This window comes from Rosa rugosa, chromosome 5, assembly GCF_958449725.1.
Source record: "Rosa rugosa chromosome 5, drRosRugo1.1, whole genome shotgun sequence".
NCBI lineage: Eukaryota > Viridiplantae > Streptophyta > Magnoliopsida > Rosales > Rosaceae > Rosa > Rosa rugosa.
The window spans coordinates 8,859,800-8,886,792 of record NC_084824.1 but is presented as its reverse complement, the minus strand read 5'-3'; the positions used below and the strand labels follow the sequence as shown (position 1 = coordinate 8,886,792).

General features: G+C 38.4%; 5 protein-coding genes and 1 long non-coding RNA gene across 7 annotated transcripts; 3 read left to right on the top strand and 3 right to left on the bottom strand.

The window, feature by feature from the left end:
- Positions 1–205: 205 nt before the first annotated feature.
- Positions 206–1,595, bottom strand: LOC133712268 (uncharacterized). The gene is made up of 3 exons (XR_009847270.1): positions 1,263–1,595; positions 783–858; positions 206–636 (listed from the first exon to the last, which is right to left on the bottom strand). It is a non-coding gene; the product is annotated as an uncharacterized LOC133712268 (long non-coding RNA).
- Positions 1,596–7,262: 5,667 nt separating this feature from the next.
- On the top strand, positions 7,263–8,903 carry LOC133708030 (peroxidase 57-like). The gene is made up of 2 exons (XM_062133481.1): positions 7,263–7,651; positions 7,888–8,903. The coding sequence occupies exons 1-2, from the start codon at positions 7,361–7,363 to the stop codon at positions 8,668–8,670; spliced, it is 1,074 nt and encodes a 357-aa protein (XP_061989465.1). The 5' UTR covers positions 7,263–7,360; the 3' UTR covers positions 8,671–8,903.
- Positions 8,904–9,048: 145 nt separating this feature from the next.
- LOC133708029 (protein POOR HOMOLOGOUS SYNAPSIS 1) lies at positions 9,049–11,973 on the bottom strand. 2 transcript variants are annotated; one of them, XM_062133480.1, is made up of 8 exons: positions 11,638–11,973; positions 10,888–11,004; positions 10,683–10,748; positions 10,446–10,549; positions 10,104–10,372; positions 9,967–10,019; positions 9,733–9,760; positions 9,049–9,400 (listed from the first exon to the last, which is right to left on the bottom strand). In XM_062133480.1, exons 1-8 carry the CDS (start codon positions 11,914–11,916, stop codon positions 9,342–9,344), a joined length of 975 nt encoding a protein of 324 aa, XP_061989464.1. In that variant the 5' UTR covers positions 11,917–11,973; the 3' UTR covers positions 9,049–9,341. The 2 variants fall into 2 exon arrangements, with proteins under 2 accessions (XP_061989464.1, XP_061989463.1); XM_062133479.1 differs by having other exon boundaries at positions 9,049–9,760.
- Positions 11,974–13,491: 1,518 nt separating this feature from the next.
- On the top strand, positions 13,492–17,272 carry LOC133708027 (uncharacterized). The gene is made up of 10 exons (XM_062133477.1): positions 13,492–14,467; positions 14,567–14,724; positions 14,808–14,891; positions 14,995–15,047; positions 15,141–15,222; positions 15,773–15,880; positions 16,032–16,155; positions 16,292–16,377; positions 16,530–16,908; positions 17,097–17,272. The coding sequence occupies exons 1-9, from the start codon at positions 13,606–13,608 to the stop codon at positions 16,770–16,772; spliced, it is 1,800 nt and encodes a 599-aa protein (XP_061989461.1). The 5' UTR covers positions 13,492–13,605; the 3' UTR covers positions 16,773–16,908; positions 17,097–17,272.
- LOC133708028 (ribose-phosphate pyrophosphokinase 4) lies at positions 17,097–21,150 on the bottom strand. Its single transcript, XM_062133478.1, has 8 exons — positions 20,669–21,150; positions 20,248–20,563; positions 20,049–20,144; positions 19,849–19,917; positions 19,408–19,536; positions 18,959–19,058; positions 18,654–18,783; positions 17,097–18,518 (listed from the first exon to the last, which is right to left on the bottom strand). Exons 1-8 carry the CDS (start codon positions 21,019–21,021, stop codon positions 18,512–18,514), a joined length of 1,200 nt encoding a protein of 399 aa, XP_061989462.1. The 5' UTR covers positions 21,022–21,150; the 3' UTR covers positions 17,097–18,511.
- A 1,233-nt stretch (positions 21,151–22,383) lies between these two features.
- Positions 22,384–26,659, top strand: LOC133709197 (protein PECTIC ARABINOGALACTAN SYNTHESIS-RELATED). Its single transcript, XM_062134860.1, has 11 exons — positions 22,384–22,728; positions 22,820–22,870; positions 22,958–23,048; positions 23,179–23,255; positions 23,979–24,067; positions 24,348–24,467; positions 24,802–24,918; positions 25,131–25,274; positions 25,352–25,475; positions 25,597–25,788; positions 26,063–26,659. Exons 1-11 carry the CDS (start codon positions 22,414–22,416, stop codon positions 26,420–26,422), a joined length of 1,680 nt encoding a protein of 559 aa, XP_061990844.1. The 5' UTR covers positions 22,384–22,413; the 3' UTR covers positions 26,423–26,659.
- Positions 26,660–26,993: the final 334 nt, after the last annotated feature.

The following is a 26,993-nucleotide window of genomic DNA, read 5'->3' as shown; positions in this document are numbered from 1 at the left end:
TTTTAGTGGAACTTTATCTCTATTATGGGATTTATGGCCAATACCGGAAGATCAGCTTTTTAGTGAAGCTTTTGACACCAAAGTCTACGCTTCCTTTTATAGGAACTAGCGTTATACCCGTGCGATGCCCAGAGTAATAACAAAAATCTTGATACGTTTTGGTCTCAAATTTCAACCACTAAGAGTATCTCCAATGGAGATGGAGATGTCTTTTGGATTTGGTCAAATTCAAATTTGACATATGACATGGCAAAATTGACATGTTAATAATTTGACTAAACTTAGCTCCAATGGAGATGTCAAAATTGAGTATTATTTTAATATATATCATTCTATTTATGTTATTTTCCCTTATTTTCTTCTATCTTGTAAATCAAAGATCTCATAGTCCACACTCCACACAATGAATGCTAGCTACTAGTTCAAGAGATGCAATTGAGAGGGTGAGAACTTGAGATCTGAACTTTGAGTTGGGAATATAGAGCAACAATCAGAAACAACTGAAAACATAAACTTTGAGTTGGGAATACAAAGCAGCAAACACAAACAGATGAAAACAAGAAAAATATAGTACTTCAATAAGAACACAATGTCTTTCCCACTCTTTGCCTTCACTTCATCAACGTAGTATTTAGCCTACCAAGCATAAAGAGTTTACATCAAATTCATTATGAAATGAACTAACCTTTCATACCATTTGAACATCCATAAGAAAGTACTAACACAAACATTTATCAGAACAACAGAGAATAACTGCTATGAGATAGAGATAATGCACAAACCTTCTTAGTTTTTTTTTTTTTCTAAATTAACAGAGGATTAGGTTTCAGTTGCAGAGAATAAAGATATTTGTCTATCCTGCACAGTTTGTAGAAACTCAAATCAGCTAAAGCAACCAAAAAGCATAGCCATGGGTTTACAATATGCATTTACATTAATCTATGAAAACAAAAGCAACCAAAATGCGTTTCCCAAAGGCATAATCCATTGTTCCTAGGAACTTAAAGTCAGATTAACCATTTCGCATAACCCAGATTTCAATCTCACAAAACCTATCCCCTCTAAGAATGATCCAACTCACCACTAAAGTTTTGATAGCCAAATTTTGTACACCTGTACCAGCCAACAAAAGTACCGAAGATCACTCAAAATTTAAGGCAACCCCAAAATCATAAATTACCAATCAACTCATACTCCCAGGACACATATTTCAATTAGAAAATAAGTTAAGAAGGGAATAACTAAAACTAAATCGAACCAACCTTCATTGGTCTGGGCATTGGTGACCACAAGGTCGAAATCAGTATGTCTTCTCCTTCCATCCTCTTGTAGAGCATTAATCTGCAAATTCATCAATTCTTCATCTTTAGCAAGATTCCAAAGTTCCTCATTTGCACCATCTGAAGACGACTTTCATAAATTTTCAATCCATGTTCATGATATTCAAGAATAGAGAAGAAATTTTGTAGGAAGATTGTTTCTTTCTCTGGAATTTCTATGTTCTGTGTGAGATGTAGGAAGAGAGAGGCGAGAAGGAAAGACAGGGAAACAATAAAAAAATAAATGACCGAAAGAGTTCAAGCTATCAAATTTGACAGGGGAAAGCTTTATGTCAAATCATCGTGTAAATGACATATGGGTTGGAGGAGAGTTTGGTCTGTCAAAACTATTTGTTGGACTTCCACATGGCAAATGACCACTCCGTTGGAGATGGTCTAAAGAGAATAAAAGTTAAGAAACTACCTGCAACAATTTATGGATTGAAATTGTGTTTCTAACCCAATCTTTTCTTCTTTTATGATATTCTTTTATTTGATTTTGATATTTTACCATAATGACATTTTAGATGTATTTATTTTATTCAAAAGGCATATATGTCAATTTAAATTTTGGTGAAGCCTTTGACACCAAAAGAATGGCTTCCATTTATAGTAGTAGACATAGAGATATGAGAAATTTTGATATATAACATATTTTAATCCTTACAATAGACTTTTATCCATACCCCTAATTATAATTCTGGGTAACCCACCTTCCCAATCTTATTTTTACGCATCTTTCTTAATTTCCACATCTATGCAAGCATTTTTTTTTTTTTTTGGCAAAGAGTATTTGAGAGGGGGGAAGGCAGGACCCCCCGGCTCAGGAACTTTATGATCGACCGTTTGCCCCGATTACTCGAGGCAGGCCTTGGCAAGAGCCCAACTAACATCTGGGCCCCGAACCGGTTACAATCAATTGGGAGTAGACAGACCCCGCAACGTCCCAAAGCCCACACTACCACACTGAAGTGGTCAGGTGGTAGGACCCGCATGTATCCGCAATCAAGCCTCGAGATGACTTACACACCCGTGAATTTGGCACGTTTCACCAGCGTTCACATGGGCCCCGCAAGACCCCGGCACTCAGCAACCAGTGGGGGCAGTGGCCCCCAGTGAGTTTTTTGTTTTTAGGAAGTAGCTTCATTTTTATCCTCACAGACCCATGAATCCATAATTATACAACCCCTGTTGTGTAATCTTAACAAAGAAAAATAATCTGCTATCCCGCAACTTTAGGTTGAAGGTTCCCATAAACAGGAGGTTAAGTGCAGAAACGTTTGTCTTCTTCTGCATCATTTTATTTCCAAGCATATTCACTCATGTATCTTTACTTGAATGGTTCAAAAACTTGTGGCTGCTCAACAACTTTCTGGGTTTTCTATCTTTGTGTGATCCCTGATTTTTGTTGATTTTTTCTTATCTGGGTTTTCTTTGCTGCTAGATTTCAATAATAAAAGGATTAATGAATGGTGAATTTGGAATCCTGTTATTTTCTATAAAAGGAATAATGGGTCTGTTTTAAGTTTGGTGAATAATATTGATTTGGGTTCTTTTTGGATCTAACATCTTTGCTGTATTGATCTGGGGGAAGTCTGGTTGAATTTGACTTGGTCAGGTTAGACATTGGTTACATAATTGGATTGAAAGATTCTTTCAATCCTGTTTTGATGTTGGAAAGGCTGCAATTTTATTGTGTTTGGTTAGGATTTCATATGATTGGTGGAAAAGACTTCAATATATTTCAGAATCAATTTAGTGCTGGGGTGAATATATTAGAATTGTATGTAGATTAATGGAGCTAGCTAATGAGCTGCAAATCAATGGAGGGAGAGGTAATGGACAGAGAGCCACTACTAGAAAAATCTCTAGTAGCCACCCCCTTTGGATACACTTTTCTAACCGTATCATTTAAGTAGAGCAAATGGCACCCTTTTATACTTTTAGTGTTATTTGTTTAATGGATACTGATAACTGTGACAAAATAAAAAATATAATCAACAAAATAATCTAATATATCTATTAAAGACAAAAACCTGTATTCATTGCTAAGTAAAATACTAAATTAATGTATTATATTAAATATTCAAATAAATATATTATATAGATACAGTTAAGGGTGTGAAGTAATATTATCTAACTATTTATTAATTTATTTAAAATTACAAATTAATCATCTTTTTCTTGCAGCCGTATCAACAGAGAGAAAAAAATTGAAAAATAATATTATGAGACTTTATGATATGCAAGTTCGTATTTATTAGAAAATAAAAAATTAAATTAAAATATTTTTTCTGTCTTTTGATTTTGAACACTGTTTTACGTGTCTAAAATATGTACCGAAAACTGTGATGTTTGCTATTTGATACTTTAATCGGTATGGAAATATAATATCTTTCAATATTAAATAGTTAATATATCATTTTATAATAGCATAAAATAATAAAATTTCATTTAACATTCAAATTAATCGTATTTCTAGAATAAGTAACTTTTGTATATAATTACTATTATACGAAAATCTTAATTAAAAGCTGATGGTTATCCACTTATCCGTAATAATTTAAATGGTGGGTTTAATTCTTCAAGGCAAATTCCTATTAGGTTGTTCAGTTGTTCTAGGCCTCAATAACATTTTCTTTGCTGCATCTGGTTTCATTCTTAGCAAAGATCTGCCCAGTGAACATCAAATTGTCCATCAATCCACGAGGTATGTAATGTGTAAGCCCCTGTCCCCTAATGAAGTTTCCCTAAGAGATTACAATGATTTTGATAAGGTGTGACGTGATTGTAGGGTGGATCAATCTTGGTGGGCGATTGGGGCAGTTTGAGAAGCTTCAAAAGTCCAGAGCAGTTAAAAACTTCAAAGTTTTCAGATTTTGACATGAAAGAGGAAGAGAGAGAGAGAGACAGGATCATAGGTAATTTTTTTTTTGAACAGTGGACATAGAGAATTTAGAGGCTCAATCTGGGAGAGAGATATGGTTGGGTGAATTCAACAACAGAGAGATATGGGTACGTTCAACGGAGGAGATTTGTGTGGCGGAGGAAGTTAAGAAGGGGGAGGAGGGAGAAAGAGAAGGAGGAAGAGAGAGAGACGGCGAAGCTCTCGATGTCGGCGGCTTGATCGAACAAAAATTAAAATTAAAATTATTTAGACCAAAAAGAAATACAATTAATATTGTAAAATGAAGCAGAAATAATGAAATGAAAAGAAAGAAGATAAAAATGATAATTAACGTGGACCCCATGAAGAATTGAAATTAAAAGAAAATGAGGAGAGAGAAAAAAAATTAATACAATATTTAAAATAAAATAAAAAAACTGACACACTAAAGTTAAAAGCGTGGCTTTTGGTTAGTGGAGCCTGCTATAGAGAATACTCTTTTTCATTCTGTGGCTGCACCGTATCTAATGACTTTTAAATACGGTTATTTATCCTCAAGAGCAAAAGATACAGAAAAATGACAGTGTCCTATGAGGCGTATGCTAGTAGTGAGCCGTCAAATTTTTTTTTCCCGCCCCCACCCACATAAATTTCTCCCTTCGCCCCTGTATGCAAGCTGCTCTTCTCTCCTATATTTTTGTTTTTCCTCCCTCACATTGATCGTCCAAGACAGCCCGCTAACACTCCCCTTCAAACAATTGTTGGAGAAACTCATTAAACTATAAATTATTTTCCTTAACCTTGCGTTCATATTATAGGGAATCGTATATCAAGAATTGTTCATATTATAGGGAAGCAATAGTATTAATTGGATAGTGAAGAGTGAGACTCTATGCCTCTATAGAAAAGCCAAATTAAGCAGGAGATCCATAGATTTGCAGTGCTGAGAGTTCGACTTCTTGAATCTCCTACTGGGTTTGAACTTATGGATACGGAGGGAAAAATTTAGAGAAAAGAGGAAGCACATTTCTTTGCTAGCTACTACCCCTGGCAGGAAATCCAGACATGCATGCATGCAACCTGAGGATAGGCAAAGAGTAGCTTCGACACGTAGTGCTCCTCCTGAAACATGTTAAACCATAACAATTTAAAGGACTGTAGAAGGCAATAATATGCAACCTTCTATGATACTGCTGGGAATTCAAATGGGGCAAAAGCTAGTATCCAGAGCTCAGTACAACACTACACAACAGAATGATATTCATTCTCCCCCCAAGTAAAACTCAAATAAGCCATTAAAACAAGGCCTCTAAAACTATTAGAATCCAGATTGGTAATAATCATGATCGAAAAGCTAAACAGTATTTAAGCAACTATAACTCCAATTCACAAAAAAATAATCAATCATGAGCTGAAGCAAATACAGTTTCACTGTAGGACTTCCATCGAGTACTTAATTTGTGTGCATGGCTAAAAGGTTACTGTTTGAGCCCAAAAGTAATTTTGGCAATATCTTTAAGAGGATTTAGCGTAGCGGGCTGATACCTGCGACCTAAAAATAAGTCTACTATGGTTTTGGGTTACAACTTCGCCCATTCCAGGATCCATAAGGAAAACAAGCCCTTGTAGGATCAAGTAGCAGAAACCAATTAGGAATCTTCATTTAATAATCCTTCTATGGCAAGGAACTACCGAAACCCTAGATATATATACTAGGTTTCAAGGGAATGCAACACACAACCTCTCAATCAACTAATTATACAGATTACCCAAAGTCTCTTCGGAGCAAACCTTTAACCTAGTTGAAACCAGCGAACTTAGGGTTACGCCCCAGCAAACTAGCAAAGCTAAAGTCACGCTTTAACAAAACCCGTGCTTTCTCCTACTGTACTACATATTTATGCGAAAGACTGTATACTAACTTCAATTCATGCTAATTCAAGTCCGATTTCCCTTTAGATTTCTCAGAGCTTAAAACAAAATTCAAAAGGCAAATAAAAAAAAAGACAAGAAGGTTCTAGAGTCACCTAGAACTTTCTGCTGGAGCAGACGGTGAGGATGGCGTCGGAATTGGAGTGGTCATAAATAATTTGAAGCATGGCGGCGGAGATCCAGGGGCAACTCCAACAGTTTCTCTATAATTTTTGTATTATAGGGAAACAAAAGTCAAAGATTTAGCCTCTTTTTCTTCTCCAACTCCAACAGATTCCCTATTTTACAACAATCCCTAAAAAATTATGGATTTTTCCTTAAAATTTTAGAGATTGCTGTAAATTTAGGGAATTTGGTTTTCTCTTTCCTCACTTTTCCTAAAATGGGGATAGTTATAGAGAATCTGTTGGAACAAAAGAAGCTTATTTTTCCCTAAAATAGAGAAAAATCAAAATATAGGGAAGCTGTCCAGCTTCCCTATAATTTCTGTATAATAGGGAAGCAAAAGTCAAAGCTTTAGCATCTTTTTCTTTTCCAACTCCAACAAATTCTCTATTTTACAGTAATCTCTAAAATCTTCATATTCTTCCTTAAAATTTTAGAGATTGCTGTAAATATAGGGAATTTGGTTTTCTCTTTCCTCACTTTCCCTAAAATAGGAATAGTTATATGGAATTTGTTGGAGCAAAAGAGGCTCATTTTTTCCTAAAGTAGATAAAAATCAAAATATAGGGAAGCTGTTGGAGTTGCTCTACCAGCCACCGAAAGTTGGGGTACACTGACTCCACAAGACCACAACAAAAGTACTAGTTAAAACCATGCTCGAAGGCAACTACCTACCTTAAGGTTCAAGGCATATATAGTTATGGTTGGTGGCCGTTACCTCTCTCTCTCTGTCCAAAGAAGGCAACTATTGATACATAACTGATTTGTTCCACGTACCAATCTCCAAACTTGAGTTTTAGAAGAGAACAACAGCCTAACAAATTTTTGAACGGATGAAATTTACCAACTTTCTAGAACCGGAAACGGGAAAAAACATATTTGGCAATTGGTCAGTGGTTATACTTATATCAATATAAAACCGAATTTCTTGGTTTCATTCTCTTATGTTCTTGTGAGTACCATTTCCAAAACCAAAAACAAAAATTCCAATAACCACGCTATTTGTGATGGGCATATAAAAGAACCCCGCACAATATACAAGTTGTGAGATTGCAAGATGAAAAAAGGCAGTAGTCATCAATCAATTTATATACTGAGTATTGACATAGAGATGGTTCGTCCTCTAATTGCCGCAACTATCCTCACCTTCACCTTGTTCGCCATCGTCATCCTTCCCTCCGAGGCCCAGGGACAAGGCAGAGGGAACGACTTACAAGTCGGGTTTTACGCTTCCGGTTGCCCCAAGGTTGAGGACATTGTTGCTGAGGTTGTGGCCCGTGTTCATGAGCAAGATCCCAAGCTCCCTCCTGCCCTTCTCCGCCTCTTTTTCCATGATTGCTTTGTCAAGGTAAGCAATTTCTGAAAAATTTACTATATGCACGATTATATATATAACTTCTATCTCATAAATGTATAGAAAAAATATTTAAATTACGGAGATTAGTGCGGGTCTAAACCCGCACTCCCTCACTTGTAGGTCTAAATATGCTCGATTCTATCGTAGAATTCTGCCTGTATTTGTCCTTATGTAAAAGTATATAAATATTACTCTGAAGAATGTCTAACAATTCATGTGTGCAACAGGGTTGTGATGCCTCGATCCTGTTGGACGCGACATCATCTGGTGAGCCTATAGAGAAAGCATCAACAGCTAATGGTGAAACAGTACTTAGAGGTCTTGAGGTTGTTGATGAGATCAAGGCCCAGGTAGAGCAGGAGTGCCCCAAAACTGTATCCTGCGCCGACATATTAGCATTTGCTGCTCGGGAAGCCGTTTATCTCGCCGGCCTACCCCGTCATAATGTCCCAGCCGGTCGCCGTGACAGTAGGACTTCACGTGCTTCTGATGTCGATGTCAACCTCCCTACACCTGCAACGCCTCTGGAAGACATTATAAACATGTTCACAAGAAGAGGCTTGACGAAAGAAGATATGGTTGTCTTGTCCGGTGCACACTCCATTGGCAAAGCACAATGCACCCAATTTACAGACAGACTATACAAGTTTACCCCAGCTGTGCCCAGAGACCCTTCCCTGAACCCAACCTATGCTGATGAGCTAGCAGGAAAGTGCCCAGCAGAGCAGCCTCCGGGGCAAGCATTACGTTTTATGGTGGACTTTGATCCCACAACACCACTTGTCCTCGACAATCAGTACTATCTGAACCTGCAGAAAGGGAGAGGCTTGCTTCAGTCGGATCAGCTAATGGCTACTGATTCCGGCACCAGACCAATTGTGGATCAAATGGCTGCTAGCAATGAAGCTTGGGGTAAAAGATTTATCAGGGCCATGATCAAAATGGGAAGAATAAATGTCCTCACCAAAAATGAAGGAGTGATAAGGACAAACTGCCGGGCGTATCTCTAAAAGGGTTGTACAGGTGTAAGAAAAGAATCCACAAGATATTTTGTTTTCTTTGTACATAAAGATTCTTTAAAATGATGTAGAAGTTAAGAAATTACCTTAACTATGACACCGTGCAAAACTGCAAACTATAGTTACTTTATGTAAACTAGAGTTATTTTTGTAAACCAGAGTTAGTTTTCAATTGTATATATAGGTTTGCTTGTTGTAAGAAGAGGATCATCGATCACTACTCCACCTTCCTTGTACTCTATTTTTGTAAAACACTTTCATTTCCTTGTCCTTGTGTAAGAAATTTCCAGAAACAAAACCTTGTCCTTGTGTAAAAGTGTAAGAGTGTGTAACAGTTATTTGTTCCTGGACAAAGCTTATACTACCAAATAATATTATAATTTGATTTGTTTTTCTATGGTAAATTTCTATTACGATAGAACAAAATGGTTAGACAATGTACCATTTTCGAGACAGAGCTATAAATCCCTAGTAGTCCACTTAGCTATAAAACCCTAACAAGGAACTTAACTACTCAAGTATAACATTTGAAATAAGAGAGATGGGGAACAATTCAGGATGAACATGTTATGGGATGTAGGTGGCTGAGACTAGCTCATGGCTGGGAAGTTGGAACGATAGAAGTGATGTGGACCACCGTAGATGATACAGGTACATGACAACTACAGCTTCAAATCAGCCCCCATTTCGCCCATAACTGTCTCAACTTGCCCCAATATATCTGGAGGGAAGAAACAAATTTTCATTTTAAGTAATAGTGGAAATAAACTCTTACCAATAATATTAGCAGCTTATGAACATGGTGTTCTTCATATTGTTAGTGTGGAAATAAACACTAGACACATCAAACTCAAGTTAGAATCTACATTTAGGAACAATCAACCTTGAATATGCAATTTCGAAGGTGTTTGCGATTGGAGATGGAACAAAAACAGATATGGCTCACAGCTGGCGTAGGTATAGTTATATCGAACAAGTTGTTAGTTTGCATAACATAAGATACCTTACATGGATTCATCACAAAAGAAATAAATAGAAACAAATCGAAGTTACCTTGGAAGGAAGAGTCTTCCATACATCTCTGCCAAATAACAAAGTAACAAACATTAAGTTAGTAAATCAGCAGTTCTTTCAAACATCAATTACTCTTATGATCTTAAACAGATACATTGTTTACTCTTATGATCTTAAGCCTAGAACAATTCTATGTACTCTCAAACAACAATGACATTACTTTTCTGCCCAAGACTACTCCCTAAGACCTTCAGTTAAAGCATAAATTAATACCGCAATTAGGGCCTTGAGATCGACTTCCTTTGATGCAGTTGATTGTGCTGGAGCTACATTGAATCATGGAAAAGGGGTCATCATAAGGAATCGGAAAAAGGTTTCCTGTTTAGTGCTGAGACAACCAAAATACCAACCTTGTTCAACCAGAGGTTGACAGTTGGACACTAATGAGGTGAAACTAGGAGGAAAGGCAGCAAAGTTGCTCTGAAAGTTCTGAATAGGTGACATGTGCCGAGTTTGTCTGTGTTGAGCTGCTTCATGTTTCCAGGTTGGTGACATTTGAGGTGTATAATCCTTCATTAAGCTTGGTGACATTTGAGGAGTATAAGCCGTCATTAAGCTTGGTGATATTTGAGGAGAATGACTGTGAACAGGAGTCATGACAACCAAGTCCTTGGAAGTTCTGAAACACAGAGAAGAACCCTATCACTACTTTTTCTTGAAGTATTTAAGGAGATAGTAGGTACTAATTTTACCTGTTTAGAGGTATATCAGAAGACATGAACTCAGATTGTGATGAAATTTCAGATCCATAGTCAGTATTAAGAGGTTGAATATCCCTCCCTTCCTTGAAAATCTCCTAAAAAAAAAAAAAAAAAACCAATTAAGCATAAAACCCCCAATTCAAAACAAAGGAGAAAATCTTCCATAACAATAGGAATGAAATCCATATCATCATAAGTAGACATTCGACATTGTTGGCAGTAAATCACCTTCATAAGAGTTATGAACTTCTCTGCTTCATTGACTGACAAAAATCGAAAAGCAAATTTCTGGATCTGCAAAGAAGATGTAACACAAGGATATAGTGAGTTTTTGATTATTTTATCTCATGCATGTAGCCTAAAATGACTGTTACTGCCTTATTCATACCCCAAACTAAAACTACTACTTACAAAAACTCACTGAGCAGCTTACCTGGCCCAAAGAATCTCTGTAGCTGGCAAAGATGGCTCTACTGCCCCTGGCAGGATATCCAGACATGCATGCAACCTGAGGCCAGGCAAAGAGTAGCTTCGACACGTAGTGCTCCTCCTGAAACATGTTAAACCATAACAGTTAAAGCACTGTAAAATGCACTAAGAAATTTTCTGTTAAAGTGGAAAAAAGGGGGGCCAAAAATAGTAACCAGAGCTCAGTACCGCACTACACAGAATGATACTGATTCTTCTCCCAAGTGAAACTCATCAAATAAGCCATTACAACAAGTCCTCTAAATTACGAGTATTCCAGATTTCATGAAAATCCAAACAGTATTTAAGCAACTATAACGCCAATTCACAAAAGTTACAATCAATCATTGAGTGTGGACTTTCATCGAATACTTTACGCGCGAGTCTAAAACGTCACAACTATGGAGTTGATCATTCTCGCAAAAACGACGTCGCACTGTCGCAAAGTAAAAGTTTTCTACATCATGTCACTCACACCCCCTCGCCGTTAATATTTATCTCCGGTGCCGTTTGGTCACCACCGTGAAACTGTACTACGTATATATGTGCGAGAAACTATATCTACTAAGTTCAATTCATGCTAATTCAAGTCCGATTTCACTTCGACTTCTCAGCAACCAAACGGAATCAACAGTCGGAAACGTCAGAGCTTAACAACAACGACGACAAAAATTCAAAAAAGCAAAGGAGAAGGTTCTAGAGGAGGAGGAGTCACCATGATCTTGCCGCTGGAGCAGACGGTGAGGATGACGTCGGAGCTGGAGTGGTCATAAATGAGTTGAAGCATGGCGGCGGAGGCGGCGGAGATCCAGTTACCGACCGGCCGTCGATTCCTGACCTTCATAGGCAGAGGGACGAGATCTGGACACGTGGAGGTGAGCGGAGGGTAGCCGAAGAAGCGAGCGAACTCGACCTCCCACCGCTCTCGGATGGAGCTCAGAGACGATGACGTCACCGGCGGATTGCTTGGTATCAAAGCCAGAGTGCCCGCCATTTTTTTTCAGCCTCTGTGCTTGTCTGGATTTTTGGAGAAACGAAACGTGTTTGAAAATTGAAATGGTGAGGAAATGGAGTGCAAGTGAATTTATGGTAACGGCCTGAGGTGCGGATCGCGTGACTGGACCAGGTCGCCACGTCCCCAGCACTTTCTAGAAAGAGAGACCATGCATGGTCCAATAGGATACTATTAAATCTTGGTCAATGCCAATGGTAATACTGTAATAGTTAGTAATTTAGTACTTGAGTAGTAAATAGTAACTCATATATGCAGCTATTTTTTTTAGGATGCACTTGTTTTCTTTCTTTCTATTCTGCCCTTTCGAACAACCCAAGAGTTAGCTTACATTGCCCCTACGTCACAATTATTAGTTAAAACAATACTGAAAAAGCTGATGGAAAGTCAATAGGTTGAATTACACGATCTCAAATTTGTCATATCAACCAATTCCTAAATGCAATGAGAGTTTCAGGCACTTGTTAATTATCTTCTCACACATTCTTGTATAGTTCTATTAAATTGTTGGGTTAGATTTACACAAGTTCAATTATGTTATATTGTCATTCAGCTTTATTTATATCTTTTTTTTTTTTTGTTTTGAAGAGTAAACCTTAAAGATTGGATGACCATATGTCCATATATAGCATTTTTCACCGCATTGTCAATGTTACTTAATAGCCAAAATGATCTCTAAGTTTCACATTATGTCAATTTTCATACTTAAGTTTTAGTTAATAAAATATACATTTTCACTGACTAAGTCACATAAAGACTACCCTTTTTTTTTTTTTTTTTGAGATAAAGATAAACTTTTATTCATTAGATTAAATCAATACAAGCATGAGAATGATTTTGTGTACTCCTAGCACCCTCTCTAGGCACAGAGGTACGTGAGGTACTCATATCCGTAATTTGGAAGTCAAAGGCATATCGCTAGCGATAATAGACATGAGTCAAGGAGGACCATCCTCTAACCATAAAACACACCCATTATCTTGGGCTAGAAACATTCAAAGACTACACTTTGAATGTCAAACTAAAATGTTTAAATATTTTCAAAAACTAAAACGATCAATACAAAATATTCAACGAACACCACAATTAATATGAAAGTTAAATGGTCGAGTTTGAGTTTTTTTTTTTTTTCAGTTTTCGCTCATAAACTCAAATAGTCGTTATCGTGTTAAACGTGACAAATTTGAAATTTCATATACTTTTGAATATCATGACCTAGGTGTGTAAAACTTTTTTTTTTTTTTGTCCAGAAATCTAAACAACAAAGCATAAAAAACTAAAAGTGTAATTGCTCAACAATCTTTAGGATTTTGTCAATAATTTCTGCCAAAAATGCTTGTTATACCTGTTTGGAAATTCAGAGAATCTGATAAATTTTGGTAAATTAAGACTTAATCTCCAATCATTCTCAAGTTATATCTATTTCTGCAGAATTTTTCATCCACTATAGTAAATCTTTTTAATATGATACTGTGCCTGTGTGCGATAAGGATAAAATATTAAATCCGAAAAATTTCAAAGTCCAAATATAAAAATGCGTAAGCATCTTCGCACCAGTTTTGCGAGCTTCCCGAAGCACCAGGCCATACCATCATCATCAACACCAACACCAACAAAAACGAAAACGAAAACGAAACCAGGTGCAGCAGCACCACTCCCATTTCTCCAGCGATGAAATCTCTTCTCTATCCACACCCTCTTTCTCTCACCTCCATCTCCACCGCCAAACCCCAACACCTCACTCTCTCCCACACCCGAACATTCCTCAAACTCCCGGCCAATCACGGCGACCGTTCCGCCGTTAGAAACCCAGCTCTGACCGTCAGAGCCGCTCTCGACTCCGTCACGGCCGTTAACCAATCCGGAATTTCATTGCCGGATGCCAGAAATCCAACGGTTTCATCTTCTTATAGAGACTTCAAGTTGCCGAGGCCGAATCCGACGGTGCTGGAAGCTCAAACTAGGGTTTGCACCGGCCCTACCCAGACCAAGCCTCTCGGCGAGGACCAGGCGATGAAGGTACTTGACACCATTCTCAGATCCGCCACCGGAGCGCTGAAGGATGAGGAGCCAGTCTCCAAGGCGCAGCTCGGAGCGTTCTTCGCCGCCATGACGATTCGCGCCAATTGTTTCCCGGAGGCGACGCAATGGAGCGAAGGCGAGACGCGAGCGATGGACAGGTACTGGCCGCTTCTGGTCCGGGAGCTGCCGCCGGACGTGGTGTTCATCGCCGACCCGGAGGGGTCGTTGATGGGGATAGGAAGCTCGATCGGGCCGCAATTCGTTGGGAACGGGACGAGTGATATGAGATTGGTCGGTGCTCTCCGGGAGGTCTTGGCCGGCGGCCACCTCGGGTATGAGGAAGTGCAAGGTGTTTTGAAAGACGTTCTGCCGTTGAAATCGACGACGGAGGATGGGACGTCCGCCGGAGTAAGTGAATCATTGCTTTCGGCATTGTTAATAGGTCAGCGTATGAACAGAGAAACAGACCGTGAATTAAAAGCTTACTGCCTTGCATTTGATGATGAACTTGGTAATAGCTCTAGTTTGATTGTAGCAGATAGTGTTTGCTTTTTCTTTTATCTTTTTCTGGTGGATGATTTACTTGTGTATTGATTCATTGATTGATTAGGTGAAACTCCGATTGCTGATGTGAAATCATTAACTCACTATGGTGAACCTTATGATGGAAACACTCGTTTCTTTCGTAGCACATTGTTTGTTTCTGCGGTTAGGTCTTGTTATGCTGAATCATCCCTGCTTCATGGTGCTGAATGGATGCCTCCAAAGGTAAGCTTTCGGCTCTGGGAACCTAAATTGACCGGAAAATGGAAATCAAATGAGCTCTTGTTGACCAGGTTTATGTTTTCCAGGGAGGTGTTACTGAAGAACAAATGCTCAAGTTCATGGGAGCAGATACGAGCTTAACCCCGTCACAGGCAAAAGTACTTCTAGAGGTCTCTGTTGTTCCCAGATACTTTTGGCTACAGTTGCTCGTTATTTTTTGTTTCGCTAATTTCCTTTGTGTTGGGTTTACATTCTTCTAACTTCTTATTTCAGGATGAAGAAGTTGGGTTTGCTTATATAAGTCATCGCGAAGCCCGCCCATCTCTGTGTGAATCTCAATCTCTCACCAATATCTGAATAAGTTATGGATGTACTGCAATCTAAATGAAACTGATAACCATACTTATATACATTTGCAGATATTCATTATTAAAGTTGAGGGAGCATATCAAGAAACGCCCCCCACTGGCAACATCTGAAAAGGTTCAGCAATTTGTGAAGGTATTTTTCATCACTTATTGCTCTAAAAAAAGTGTTTGTAAGTTAAGATCCTTGCTATTCTTGGAAAAGAAGCTGTCAAATGAGAATCCCGACTCCATCTTGGAGAGAGAAAACTGTGTAATATATTTCATAACAGATGGGATTTCTCTAGTATACTTGTCCTCTATTGGTTTATCTAATTTAACTTTAAGAGACTAGTAAGGTCATTAATATGCCATAATAACAAAATGTGTACATGCCATCACACTGTGTCAACCACTGCAAGTGGCCTAGTGGTTCTTGCCTAGTTGGGTATGCTCCCCAACCTAGGTTCGAACCTCGAAGCTGTCAAAGTGGTCAGGCACTGTGCTGCAATGCACAGTTGGAGCATTTCACATGCGCTGAAGGGGTTTATCTTGGGCCTAGGAAACCTTTGGGTTCCCCTTGACAAAGTCAAAAAAAAAAAAAAAAATCACACTGTGTCAACTAAAGTGACAAATACCCAGCATTAGCATGGAAGTTTCGGTTGCGCACTATACAGAATGTGAAATATGTATCCATTTGTTGACAGGCCCGGGGGAAGGAAGCAATTGTCACCGGATTTTATCATGAAGGTTATGAGGATTCACTCTTAATGCTTATGAAAAGAAGAGGTGTTCATTCTGGCTTGGTGGTGAAGGTTGGAATTTTGCCAATTGTTGATCCTAATTCAATGAAATACAAAATATTGTATTTAAGTTTGAGTTCAAGTATATATATCAAAACTTTAAAAGAATTTCAGAAATTGTCTGATGCAAATAAACTAAACTTTGACTTTACTGTTAGTGCAGGGTGAGGAAGGGGCCCTCTCAATGACAACGAGATTGCGCTCAGTAAATTCATCAAAAGGAATTCCTGTAAACTACTGTTCAGGGTTCCGTTCACTGAGCATGGCTTCTGCTTGTGAAGTTGATGGTTTGTTTCTATATCATCTTGTGCTCCTTTGTTCACTCAACTGGATCTAGTTTGCAGTTTTTAAGATCTATAACTATAGGGGTTTATGAATCAATTTCCTGCCATGAAAACTGAAGCCGGAAAGTTTGGGTTGCAGGGGTTTCACGTCAGAGTTTTAACCTGGAGGTTAATGCCGTAGACTACGGTTTCGAACCCACTGATACGCCAAGAACTGACAGATCGGTAAGTTAATTGAAGTTCCTACAAACCCCTTTCTTTCCCTCCTGTGTGTGTGTGTGTGAGAGAGAGAGAGAGAGAGAGAGAATTCTTGTGGGGCATGAGTAGGATACTCATATTTCTTTCTTGACATGTAATTTCATTTTGTTCAAGTTTAGGTCTTGAAGAATATAGAGTTGGGTTTAACAGCTCTTCATGGTCAAAAGGGACCGGCTTATGATCGAATAGTCTTGAATGCTGGAATGGTTGATCACTTGCTCGGATGTGATGGTGCAGAAGACATATCTGTGGCCCTGGATAGAGCCAGAGAGGCTATTGACAGTGGCAAGGCTCTAGAAAGGCTCTGGAATTACATAAAGGTATCTAAACAAGTGAGACACAGGCCTGCCATGTGTGTTTAATAGATGAGTAGATGAGATAAAGGAATAGAGGAGGGATATGGTTTAGTATTTCTCCAATTACAGGTAGCATACAGATCATACGTTTGTTCCTCAGATTTCGACAGCAGGTGGCATCCAACAATGCTTTGTTTTTTATGTAAGTACCTCTTTATGCAAGATTAACAATAAAACTTCAGTTTGAATTGAATATTTTTTTGCATTGGGTCATTGAGGTAGCTGGTAGCATATATATTGTCTAGTAACTGACTCCTTGACAATTAAATGAATATTTTTGTTGTACCCGGATCTAAAGCACATCCTTGTTTCTCTGTTATTGTTCTGCAGGTCTAAAGATGGCCTCGTTTTGGAAATAGAAACTTTTCGTGTTTATGTTGAGATTTGTCATTCCAGTTGTAAATTACTTACACCCTGCCCTGTACGGCTGTACATTAAGAGTGTGTTTGGTTGAGGGAAAAAATGATGGAATTTAATTGAAAGTGAGGATTTCATAATTCCTAACAGTCAATTCTCTCATTTGGTATTTATCAGATTGGAAATTTCTCTGTGGAAAAAAACGAAGGAATTTGTTATTTAAATACCTCACTTTAATTTCCACCAAAATAGGTGTCATTTACGAATTCCTTTGCAGTATTCAATTTTTATTTCCAAAACAAGACTTTTTTCTATTTTATCTTTTTATTTGTTTCAAATTTTTTTAATTTATTACACATTTCAAATCCTAAATAAATGCAATCAAACAATAGAAATTGCAAATGAAATTTTAGATTGATGGAGTTAAAGATTCCATCATTTATAAATTCCTACGGTTTTTATAATTTTCTCATCCAAACGCACCGTAAGTGCTTGGCTCTTTTATCTGTTCAATTTATTCGTTTCTTTTTGTACCAATTGCTTCTTACAAGTCTATCCATGTCAAATTGTGATCGACTTGTAAGAAGGAAGGACTTGCATGATGGAGCCAAGCATTGTTTCCGTGTATTGAGTATGACTCACCTGAGTTCAGAATCCAAGAATAAAGGTCAGGTTGGAGAGACTCACCTGAGATACCCGTACAAGAATAAAGGTCATGATGCAATGACAAAAGTGCAACACCTTTTTTTACCAGTCAGAAGTTGACTGGTATGAATTTGATGTAAACTTTTCCATTAACGTTGAGTTGAGAATCGTTAATACAGATTAAGTAACGTTAAGATTTATTTGGGAACTTAAAACATCTTGTCAAGTCTGCTCTTGGTATACAGATGAAGGAGGTTTGGCATAGTGTCAAAATCGAATTATGGACCCTCTTGGCTTGTCCTTTTATCAAACTAGATGTTGGTAGTCTTCTTTCAGGGATCAGGAATCAGGATTCAGAACCTTGACATGTGCCCAAGCTATGGAGTTTTATGCCGGGTCGATAAACAGACCGACCTTCAACAGGCCTGGCTCATTCTGTAGTCTGTACACGGGCCTGGTATTATTGATCCAACAATTACATTTTAACGGGTTTCCACGTTTGATCCAATAGTCTCAGCCCTTGATCCGTTGATATTTGATGTTTAATAGTAACAATCATCACAAGTAGCCCTATCAATATTGCTTTACCCCCGAGTTTAAGCTCTCAATCCCCATTTATTAACTCACACTAAGTAAAGCTAACATTTAATGTCATGAAAGTGCACAACAGTTTGTACAGCCAAAGAAAACAAAAATGCACAACAGTTTTTCAATGCCGCTGAAAGTTGGCATCATTTGGTCGTCTAATTGCTGCAAGAAGTGAAATTTCTCAGCCGCATAAGTACTCAAAGCCGCATACTTTCTCTATGCCTAATGACTCCAAAATCCATCGACACTAAAAAACAGGAAGAAAGAACATTTATTCAATGCTTCTGTTTCACCTACATTTGAAGAGTAGTCGCTATGGAACCAGCAAGGCTAAGAACTTCAAATGGTGGATTGTGCATCACATCTCTCACTGTGGTGGGACACGAGTCTGTAATCCAGAAGTATGTGAGCCCCTGCTCAGGGTTCCCTGCTTGTAACAAGAAAGGTTGCACAAGGAGATTAGAACTTGTACTTTGAAAGTTATCACACCAAGACTACAGATTTTATTTTCTGTTAGATGAGAAAGAAAGTGAATCACAAAAGAAAAGCAATAAAACACCAGAGGCAAAAGGAGCAAAAGGAAGTAGTATAGAATGTAATACCTCCTTTATCACTTCCGAAGCGTTCCCATGATCTATTAGGGAAAATCCCATGTGTTACATAAGCACTTATCTTTCCTGCTCCATGGGCGGCTAAAACTTTCTAAAACAAGACAAGAATGTAACATAGCAATTCAGATTACCTTATCAACAAGTGGACAAACTTTTTCCCTTGGAAAATGAACCTAAAGCAGGACAATGTGACAACCAGCAAGAAAGAAGCAAACGTTTCTAACATCCATTTTAGATTGAAGTTCCAACCCTGTTGGCCAATGGTATCTATTCTACCTCAATTAAATTCTTCATTTTATTATGATCAAATTTATATGGTAAAACGGTTAGGCACTAGGCATCCAATTAAGCAAACCAATCATCCCCACCTTTCCACTTTTTTTTTTTCAGGTTTATTAATATGAGCCAGCCAGCAAGAAGTTAATTCAGGATTTGGATACCTGACATTCAATCAATGTGCCACCAGATTGAACCAAATCATCAACAATCACAACATGCCGTCCTTTAGGGTCTCCCTCTTTAATACGAACAATGCGTTGGTCACCTTCCCGAACTTTGGCACAAACAATCTGCATTTCAATTGATAACATAGATAAGCAAGCCTTCATGCAGTAACATGCACAGCTGTAAACAGCCAGCTAAGGAACATGGAACTATTTAAACTAAGGTGGAATATTAAGGATGATATAAAAGGACAGTGTGTGAATTAGTGCACCCTGCAAAGATAAACTTTTGTCCAGCTTATTGGCATATCCATCCTATTTTTTTCCACTATAACCAATTCATAGAGCTCGACGATCAAACCCTTAGAGTCAAAATAATCCAAAGCACAGGCACATACGATAAGCACCAGATCCTCATTGATATAAGGAAACACATACAGTTGGGAAGTGCTGTAGCTGCTTATGAAATCGTTTCCATGCACCATCATCAGGAAAAGCAATGGTTACCTGACCCATGAAAACACCAGCACAGCATGTCAGGGATAAAACAGCTTTTAAAATTTATTGTTCTTATAAACATCTACACTCCATAACTCATACATCAAAAACAAGAAGGCAAAAAAGGAAAAAAGCCTCACATTGTCAGAATCAGGAAGCTGTTGAAGCCTAGTTTTAAGCAATGGGATACCACTCTCAAAGCACGGTAAGATATTATCGCCAAAGTAAAACCTCTCCTACACATGCACAAAACAACAACAACAACAACAACAATCCGGTCAGAGTTGGTCGAAAAATTCATTAACCAAGTGAACTGTGTATTCTAATGCGCAGTTCTACCTGCAAGGCGTGGATGTCATAGATAACCAAACTAGTCGGCCCTCCCATCGAAATCGGTATATTCGACAATGCCCTTGCCAGTGTGAAAGCAGTGGCAACATCTCCCTCATCCTCCATACGCTCCGACGTCCCAGTCGGAAAAAATGGAAGCACAAGCGTGAATGAGGCGATGAACAACTTGGGCAATGCATAGATTACAGAGAGCTGCTCAAAAATCACCGACGGAGAATTAAACGAGGCCAGAAACGCCACATGCTGTCCGCGAATCGCATGAGCATTGGGTATGAAAATGTTAGGGAATCCATCAGCAAATTTCCTATCAAAAAAATAAAATTGAACACCGAATTTTTTTTTTAATTTTCAGCAACAATGAAATCTCAATTCTTTTGAATAAATTCAAAATGCAGATTGAGAGGTTCACCTCCAGGTGATGCTACGGAGCTCAATTCCGTCGGACTCGGCGGCGACTTTCTGAGCGAGCTCTTTGGTCTCGGCGCAGTAGAAGAGGCAGACCTTCTTGACGGCCGATTCGGAAGCCATTGGCACCCGAAGGTGGTCCGGCGAGTTGTTGTTGAAGAAATGAACCGGACGGTCCGGCTCGACGGTCCAATTGTTGGTGCTGGTGATCTCGCACCTGATGCTATTGGTGCTGTGCTTCTTCGTCTTTGTGCTCGGTGCTTTGATGATGACAAAAGCGGCGGAGGAGGACAAGGGTTTGGGAAATTGGAGGTTACGGTTTTGGTAAGAAGACGGAAAAGCTCCAGTGGCCGCCATGTGGCGGTCACAGCGTGCTTTGTGGCTTCTTCGAAGTACAAGCGGTGCTTTGCTTGCTGGCTTGCTAGGCGCTGTGTCTGATGGCTTTCGGTTAGTGCCGGTAGACCTTTTGAATCTCCAAAATGGCCCATCCCCTTCCAAACGCGGCCGTTTCACCATAAATTAAAAATTTTATATCCTAACTGTAAACTTTCGTGCGGTGTATTAGTTTCGTAAAAAACTATATATATATATATATATTTTATCAGAAAAGGGAAATGCATTTTTTTTTTTTTTTTGAGAAATTGCATTGCATTAAGCAATTGAAATGTTTACGTCAGATATTAATATTAGTCAAGGTGGTCCACTCTCTACTAAGCTTGAAATGCAGGAAACATAAGTACGTGCCTATGCGCTGTTTGATTACATTTCCGTGGAGTATATATACAAATAACTGAACTAAAGAAAAGGAAAAGGATTTTCGTTTTCTTGATTAGGTTCCCCTCCACATACCAATCATCACCTTCACCAAACAGATCCTTAATCGCAAATAGTGAATCTATTTCCAAAATAATGGGTATTGGTTTTGGTGACTAGATGGAAGTACTTAAGTGACTGACATGGGAAACTTTTAAGTATCAAAATTTGAATATCGTGATAGTTTAAGTATCATATGAAGATTTGAGACAAATTTACGTCCTAACCTGTTTGGCTTCTTATGTCCATATAGAGATATTTCAGGTACTCATAAGTGACTAACTGAGGGATACTATGGGACCGTAAGACTGCTTAAATATTCGTAAGTGCTAAAACTATATTTGAACTATAGTACCGTGAGAACTTGAAAAAAAAAAAAAAAAAAAATTCAGATTGTTTCACTTAATTCCTTTGCATACTTTCGGCAATATAGTTCCATAATTTGAATTATTTATTTTTTTAAATTAGTTTGTAAAAATCATGTTTGAAAAAAATTATCCGAATTGAAAATCGATAACTTATCTATATTGTATTTAAGAGATGAGGTTTTGTCAATCATAATTAAAAACCCCTAAAAATTAAAAAACATAGAAAATCTGTTTACTGATAGCAACAAATAAAATTAAAATTATACAAAATTACTTTATCACTCACTCCACCTCTTACAAGTTACAACCACCTACTCTCCCACACCCATTGCGTGTGTAAAGATTTCTAGTTTAACTAAGTCAAACAGTAGACGATTTTGGTGAAAATCAACATTCGCATGGCCAAATATTTATTTTATTTGATGCAATATATTGACCATTTTACCCTTCATTTATTTGCTCACCCACAGAAAGTCCCATGCTCCCTACCGCACTCAATCATTGTGATTTTCTTTCACGCACTTTTGGCTTATGCCCCACTCTCCTCCCACACGAAAGCCCACAAAACATGACTTACAGTCCGAAGCGAGCAATGGCGGAGCTCCGGCACTCCATCTCCCTTGGGCCGCGCGCCACTTCTTCGCCGATGAAGCGCGACGAAGACTCCTCGCCGTTGATTTCCGACGCGCCGCCTCACCAAGACGACGACGACGGTCGCGGTCGCCATCCCTACAAAGATCGCGACCGTCCGTTCTGGTCCCATCTTCAATCTCTCTGTCCTTTCCTTGGCGACGACGCCAAGACCTCTAAGATCTCACTCTTCGCGCTCATCGTAGTCGCGCTCCTCGGATTCGTCTTCATTTTCGCAATCGTGAAGCGCGTGGTATCGATTCTCTTTGTGCTTTTCTTGTTCTGGAAAATTTAGTTGTTTGATGTGATTTGGTGGTTGACTTGTTTCTTATTGTGAGTTGTAGAATGCTCCTTACTTGTGTAAAAAGGATGGCATTACTCTTCACTGTCCTCATGTAAGTGTTTGAAGCTGTTTTGGTTTTGCTAACTTCAAATGCCTGTGATTAATTGCATACATTGAACAATTTTCTTTACTATTTTAGGTCAAGGAAGCGCCGTCGCTGTGGGAGAATCCTTATTCAGCAACCACATCTTGGAAGCCCTGCGCTGAGCGTCGCGCCGGTGGGATTTCAGGTAAGCTAAGCTTGTTTCGGTTGCTTAGGACTGCAATGTACACTAGATCTATGATGTTTGTTAGCACAATTTGAAGCTTCAGTGAAGCTTCTCTTTGGGTCGTAAAGTTTCTATTTCTGGTTATGTGCAGATCTTCCACCTGAAAATGAAACAACTGGCTACATATTTATTCACGCAGAGGGTGGTCTAAATCAACAAAGAATTGCGGTAAGTTCTACTCTTTTACTTGGACGGTGATAAGAAAGTTTATGTCCTTTCTTTTCGTAAATTTGTGCAGTGTTAGAATGAAGTAGATAGATGTTAAGATACTTGGTCAAATCTCCTAACAGTTTGGTCACAATGCCTCTAAGCAGAGAGATTAGCCTGTTAGTTAAATGATGTTTAGAGACTGGTATGGACTAGTTAGAAGCGATTAGCTTTAACTGTCAGTCTGTTACAGCTTGAACGATAACATGTTTTTCAGCTGATGTTCAGCTGGATGGCTTGATGAGAGGGATAAGATATTGTCTGCTAATAAACAGTCAGTTTGTTCTCTTTGTTTATCGGCTTATCTCACTTTCTGTGCTCTAATCTCATTATGTTTGCTACTCTCTCTGTGGCGAGGAGAGGTTGGTTGGTCTTTGCTTCTGACATTGTAGCTTGGCTGAGCTTCTCTCTTACACACAAATTGTTCACTAGTTTACTTTTTCAGTTTTGTGTTCCATCAATTATCCTTTTTTAGAAGTAAATGGGGAAAACAGATAACTTCCTTAAGAGTAGGATAAGGGTGGAGATGTGCACTAGTCTGGTTGGTTATTTGCATATTGGTATGAGATAATTGTTCTGTAATTGGGTTTTATAAATAATCTATGGATGATTCTGCTGTATTGTAGTGTGTAAACTGGCTGGCCATGGTTTGCAACATTTTACCATTGTGCGTTTTTGATGCAGATATGCAATGCTGTAGGTGTGGCCAAAATCATGAATGCCACTCTTATTTTGCCAGTGTTGAAGCAAGACCAGATTTGGAAAGACCAAACGTGAGTTTACTGTCATTTTCATAATAATCATCGGGATGAGTTCTTAAACAGTGTTTACAGAATCTAACAACAGAAGGACATCATTTTTTATGTTAGTTGTCTCTGTTACTGATCTTAAAAAATTGAAATGATCTCCCCTCTAAAAATTTTCAATTTTTTTCCTTTAGAAGACTTTTGCCTATATTTAGATTTATCAAAAAATCCTTCTGTAACTTTGCCTTTCATTTCTTAATGGTGTACTGCTTTGGAATTCATTAAAAAAAATTGATAATATCTGCAGGAAATTTGAAGATATCTTTGATGTTGATCATTTCATTGATTACCTGAAGGATGATGTACGAATTGTTCGTGACATTCCAGAGTGGTTTACTGACAGAACGGAGCTCTTCTCTAGCATAAGGTTAGTCGCTCTCTTTCTCTCTCTGATGACAAAACACCTTTTTACTGAAAATGGAGAAAATGTAAAGTAATGAAAGGAGTATTCTTTACATTGTACTCCTCCTGTGCTAATAGAAATCCTAAACAACACTCTTTGAATCTTAGTAAATCAAGCCATAGTGACAGTATTTATTATTCTCTTCTAAAGTATCTTTTTGTATTATATATGTTATTGTAGCTGCAATTGACATATATATGTGAATTGTTTTCTTTTAATTCTCTTCTAAAGTATCTTTTTGTATTATATATGTTATTGTAGCTGCAACTGACATATATCTGTGAAATGTTTTCTTTAGACGAACAGTTAAAAACATTCCAAAATATGCACCAGCGCAATTTTACATCGACAATGTTCTGCCTCGAATCAAGGAGAAGAAGATAATGGCCCTGAAGCCTTTTGTTGATCGACTCGGGTTAGTCACAAATTTTATACATGTGTGGCTGCCCTGAACTCAGAAGTTACCTTTTGGTTCAAAGAAAAAAAGAATTACATGCAGCTTTTCTATTATGAAATCTGATTATTGATTGGATAAAGCTGTTATATTTCCTCCAAATATAAGCTTAAGCTATTAGGGAATGACTCAACTATATTTAACCTTACAATATCATGCCATTTTTGTTTCAGGTATGACAATGTTCCTCAAGAAATCAACAGGCTGAGGTGCAGGGTGAACTATCATGCTCTTAAATTTCTTCCTGAGATAGAGCAGATGGCTGATTTATTGGCATCAAGGATGAGAAACCGCACTGGAAGTTCCAATCCTTATATGTATGTACCTTTCCATTTAATAGGAAAAACCGGTCAAACTCCTGCTAGGATCTCACTAACAACTTTCCACTTGGCAGGGCCCTGCATCTTAGGTTTGAGAAGGGGATGGTAGGTCTATCCTTCTGTGATTTTGTGGGGACAAGGGAAGAGAAAGCTTTAATGGCAAAGTACAGAGAAAAAGAATGGCCAAGACGATATAAGGTACATAGAATATGCAGTTGGCTAACCTTTTGGCATCAGTTGGAACCTTAAAATACATCAGTCTTATGGTGGTCGTTTCCCTTTTTCTTCTTTAACTCTTCTTGATGATTTTGGTATGCAGAATGGTACCCATCTCTGGCAATTAGCCCTGCAGAAGCGGAAGGAAGGGAGATGCCCCCTTGAGCCTGGGGAAGTAGCTGTGATTCTACGAGCAATGGGGTATCCCAAAGAAACTCAAATTTACGTTGCTTCAGGACAGGTCTATGGTGGCCACAACAGAATGGCACCACTCAGGAACATGTTTCCAAATCTGGTATGTACTTTTAAGGAAGTTTTACTGGTGATCTTGTCTGCTGTAGACAGTTCATTGATTTTGAAAAAACTATATCTTCAAAAGTACTTATTCAAATATTTTGAAAGTGACTTGTCAGTGTTGAAAATTCTTTCCCGATAATTGTAGCTGGGGTTGTTTAAGATCACCATATAATCCTTTGAAAGTTGAAAATTAGGGGTTAAACAGATGCTGCTTCTCTTTGAATCCTTTTCTCCCACTTCATTGATATGCTCATTATAATTGTTCATAACAGGTAACCAAGGAGGAGTTGGCAACTAAGCAGGAGTTGGATCACTTCAGGAAGCATGTGACTAGCTTGGCCGCACTTGATTTCCTGGTGTGCTTGAAGTCTGATGTATTTGTAATGACCCATGGAGGCAACTTTGCCAAGCTGATCATCGGGGCACGCAGGTACATGGGTCACCGTCTCAAATCCATAAAACCAGACAAGGGGCTGATGTCTAAATCCTTTGGAGACCCTTACATGGGGTGGGCAACCTTTGCCGAGGAGGTGGTTATCACCCATGAAACACGGACCGGATTACCAGAAGCGACCTTTCCTAACTATGACTTGTGGGAGAATCCTCTAACTCCTTGCATGTGCAAAGCTTGAAGTACAAGGATATCAAATGGAAAAGAAAAAAAAAAACTCAACACTGATTATTAGAAGCATCTCCTCCAAGATCTCGGATGCCATATTTGTGAGATGAAATGTGTCCTGGACAACTCAAGGAGGAAAAAAATTAGGGTATACAAATCTTTTTGGTCCGTGTCGAGAAATTCAGATAGCTTCGATGTATCATCATAACTGTGTAAATTATTAGAGAAATGTGAAAGATGTTTGTCATGTATCAGTACCTTGTTGAATCATTCAAAGTAGGATAAGACTGCATCGAAGACAATGTGCATCTAAAACAACATTGTAGAATCATTTCCAAATCCGATTTTTCGATTGTAAGAATCAGTCCACTTCCGAATAGCACAGCCGGCTCTGGCAGGTTGTGTAATTTATTGCTAATACGTAAAGGAATGGGCATCACATACCAACTCACTCTGCCTCAAAAGAATGAGATGATGCGTTTCAAACCAACTCAGAGCGAACATGATAGCACAGAAAAGGATATGTATGAAGACAGAATCAGTATTTAGTAACAAATCCAAATTTCCATTCTGTATCTTTTATC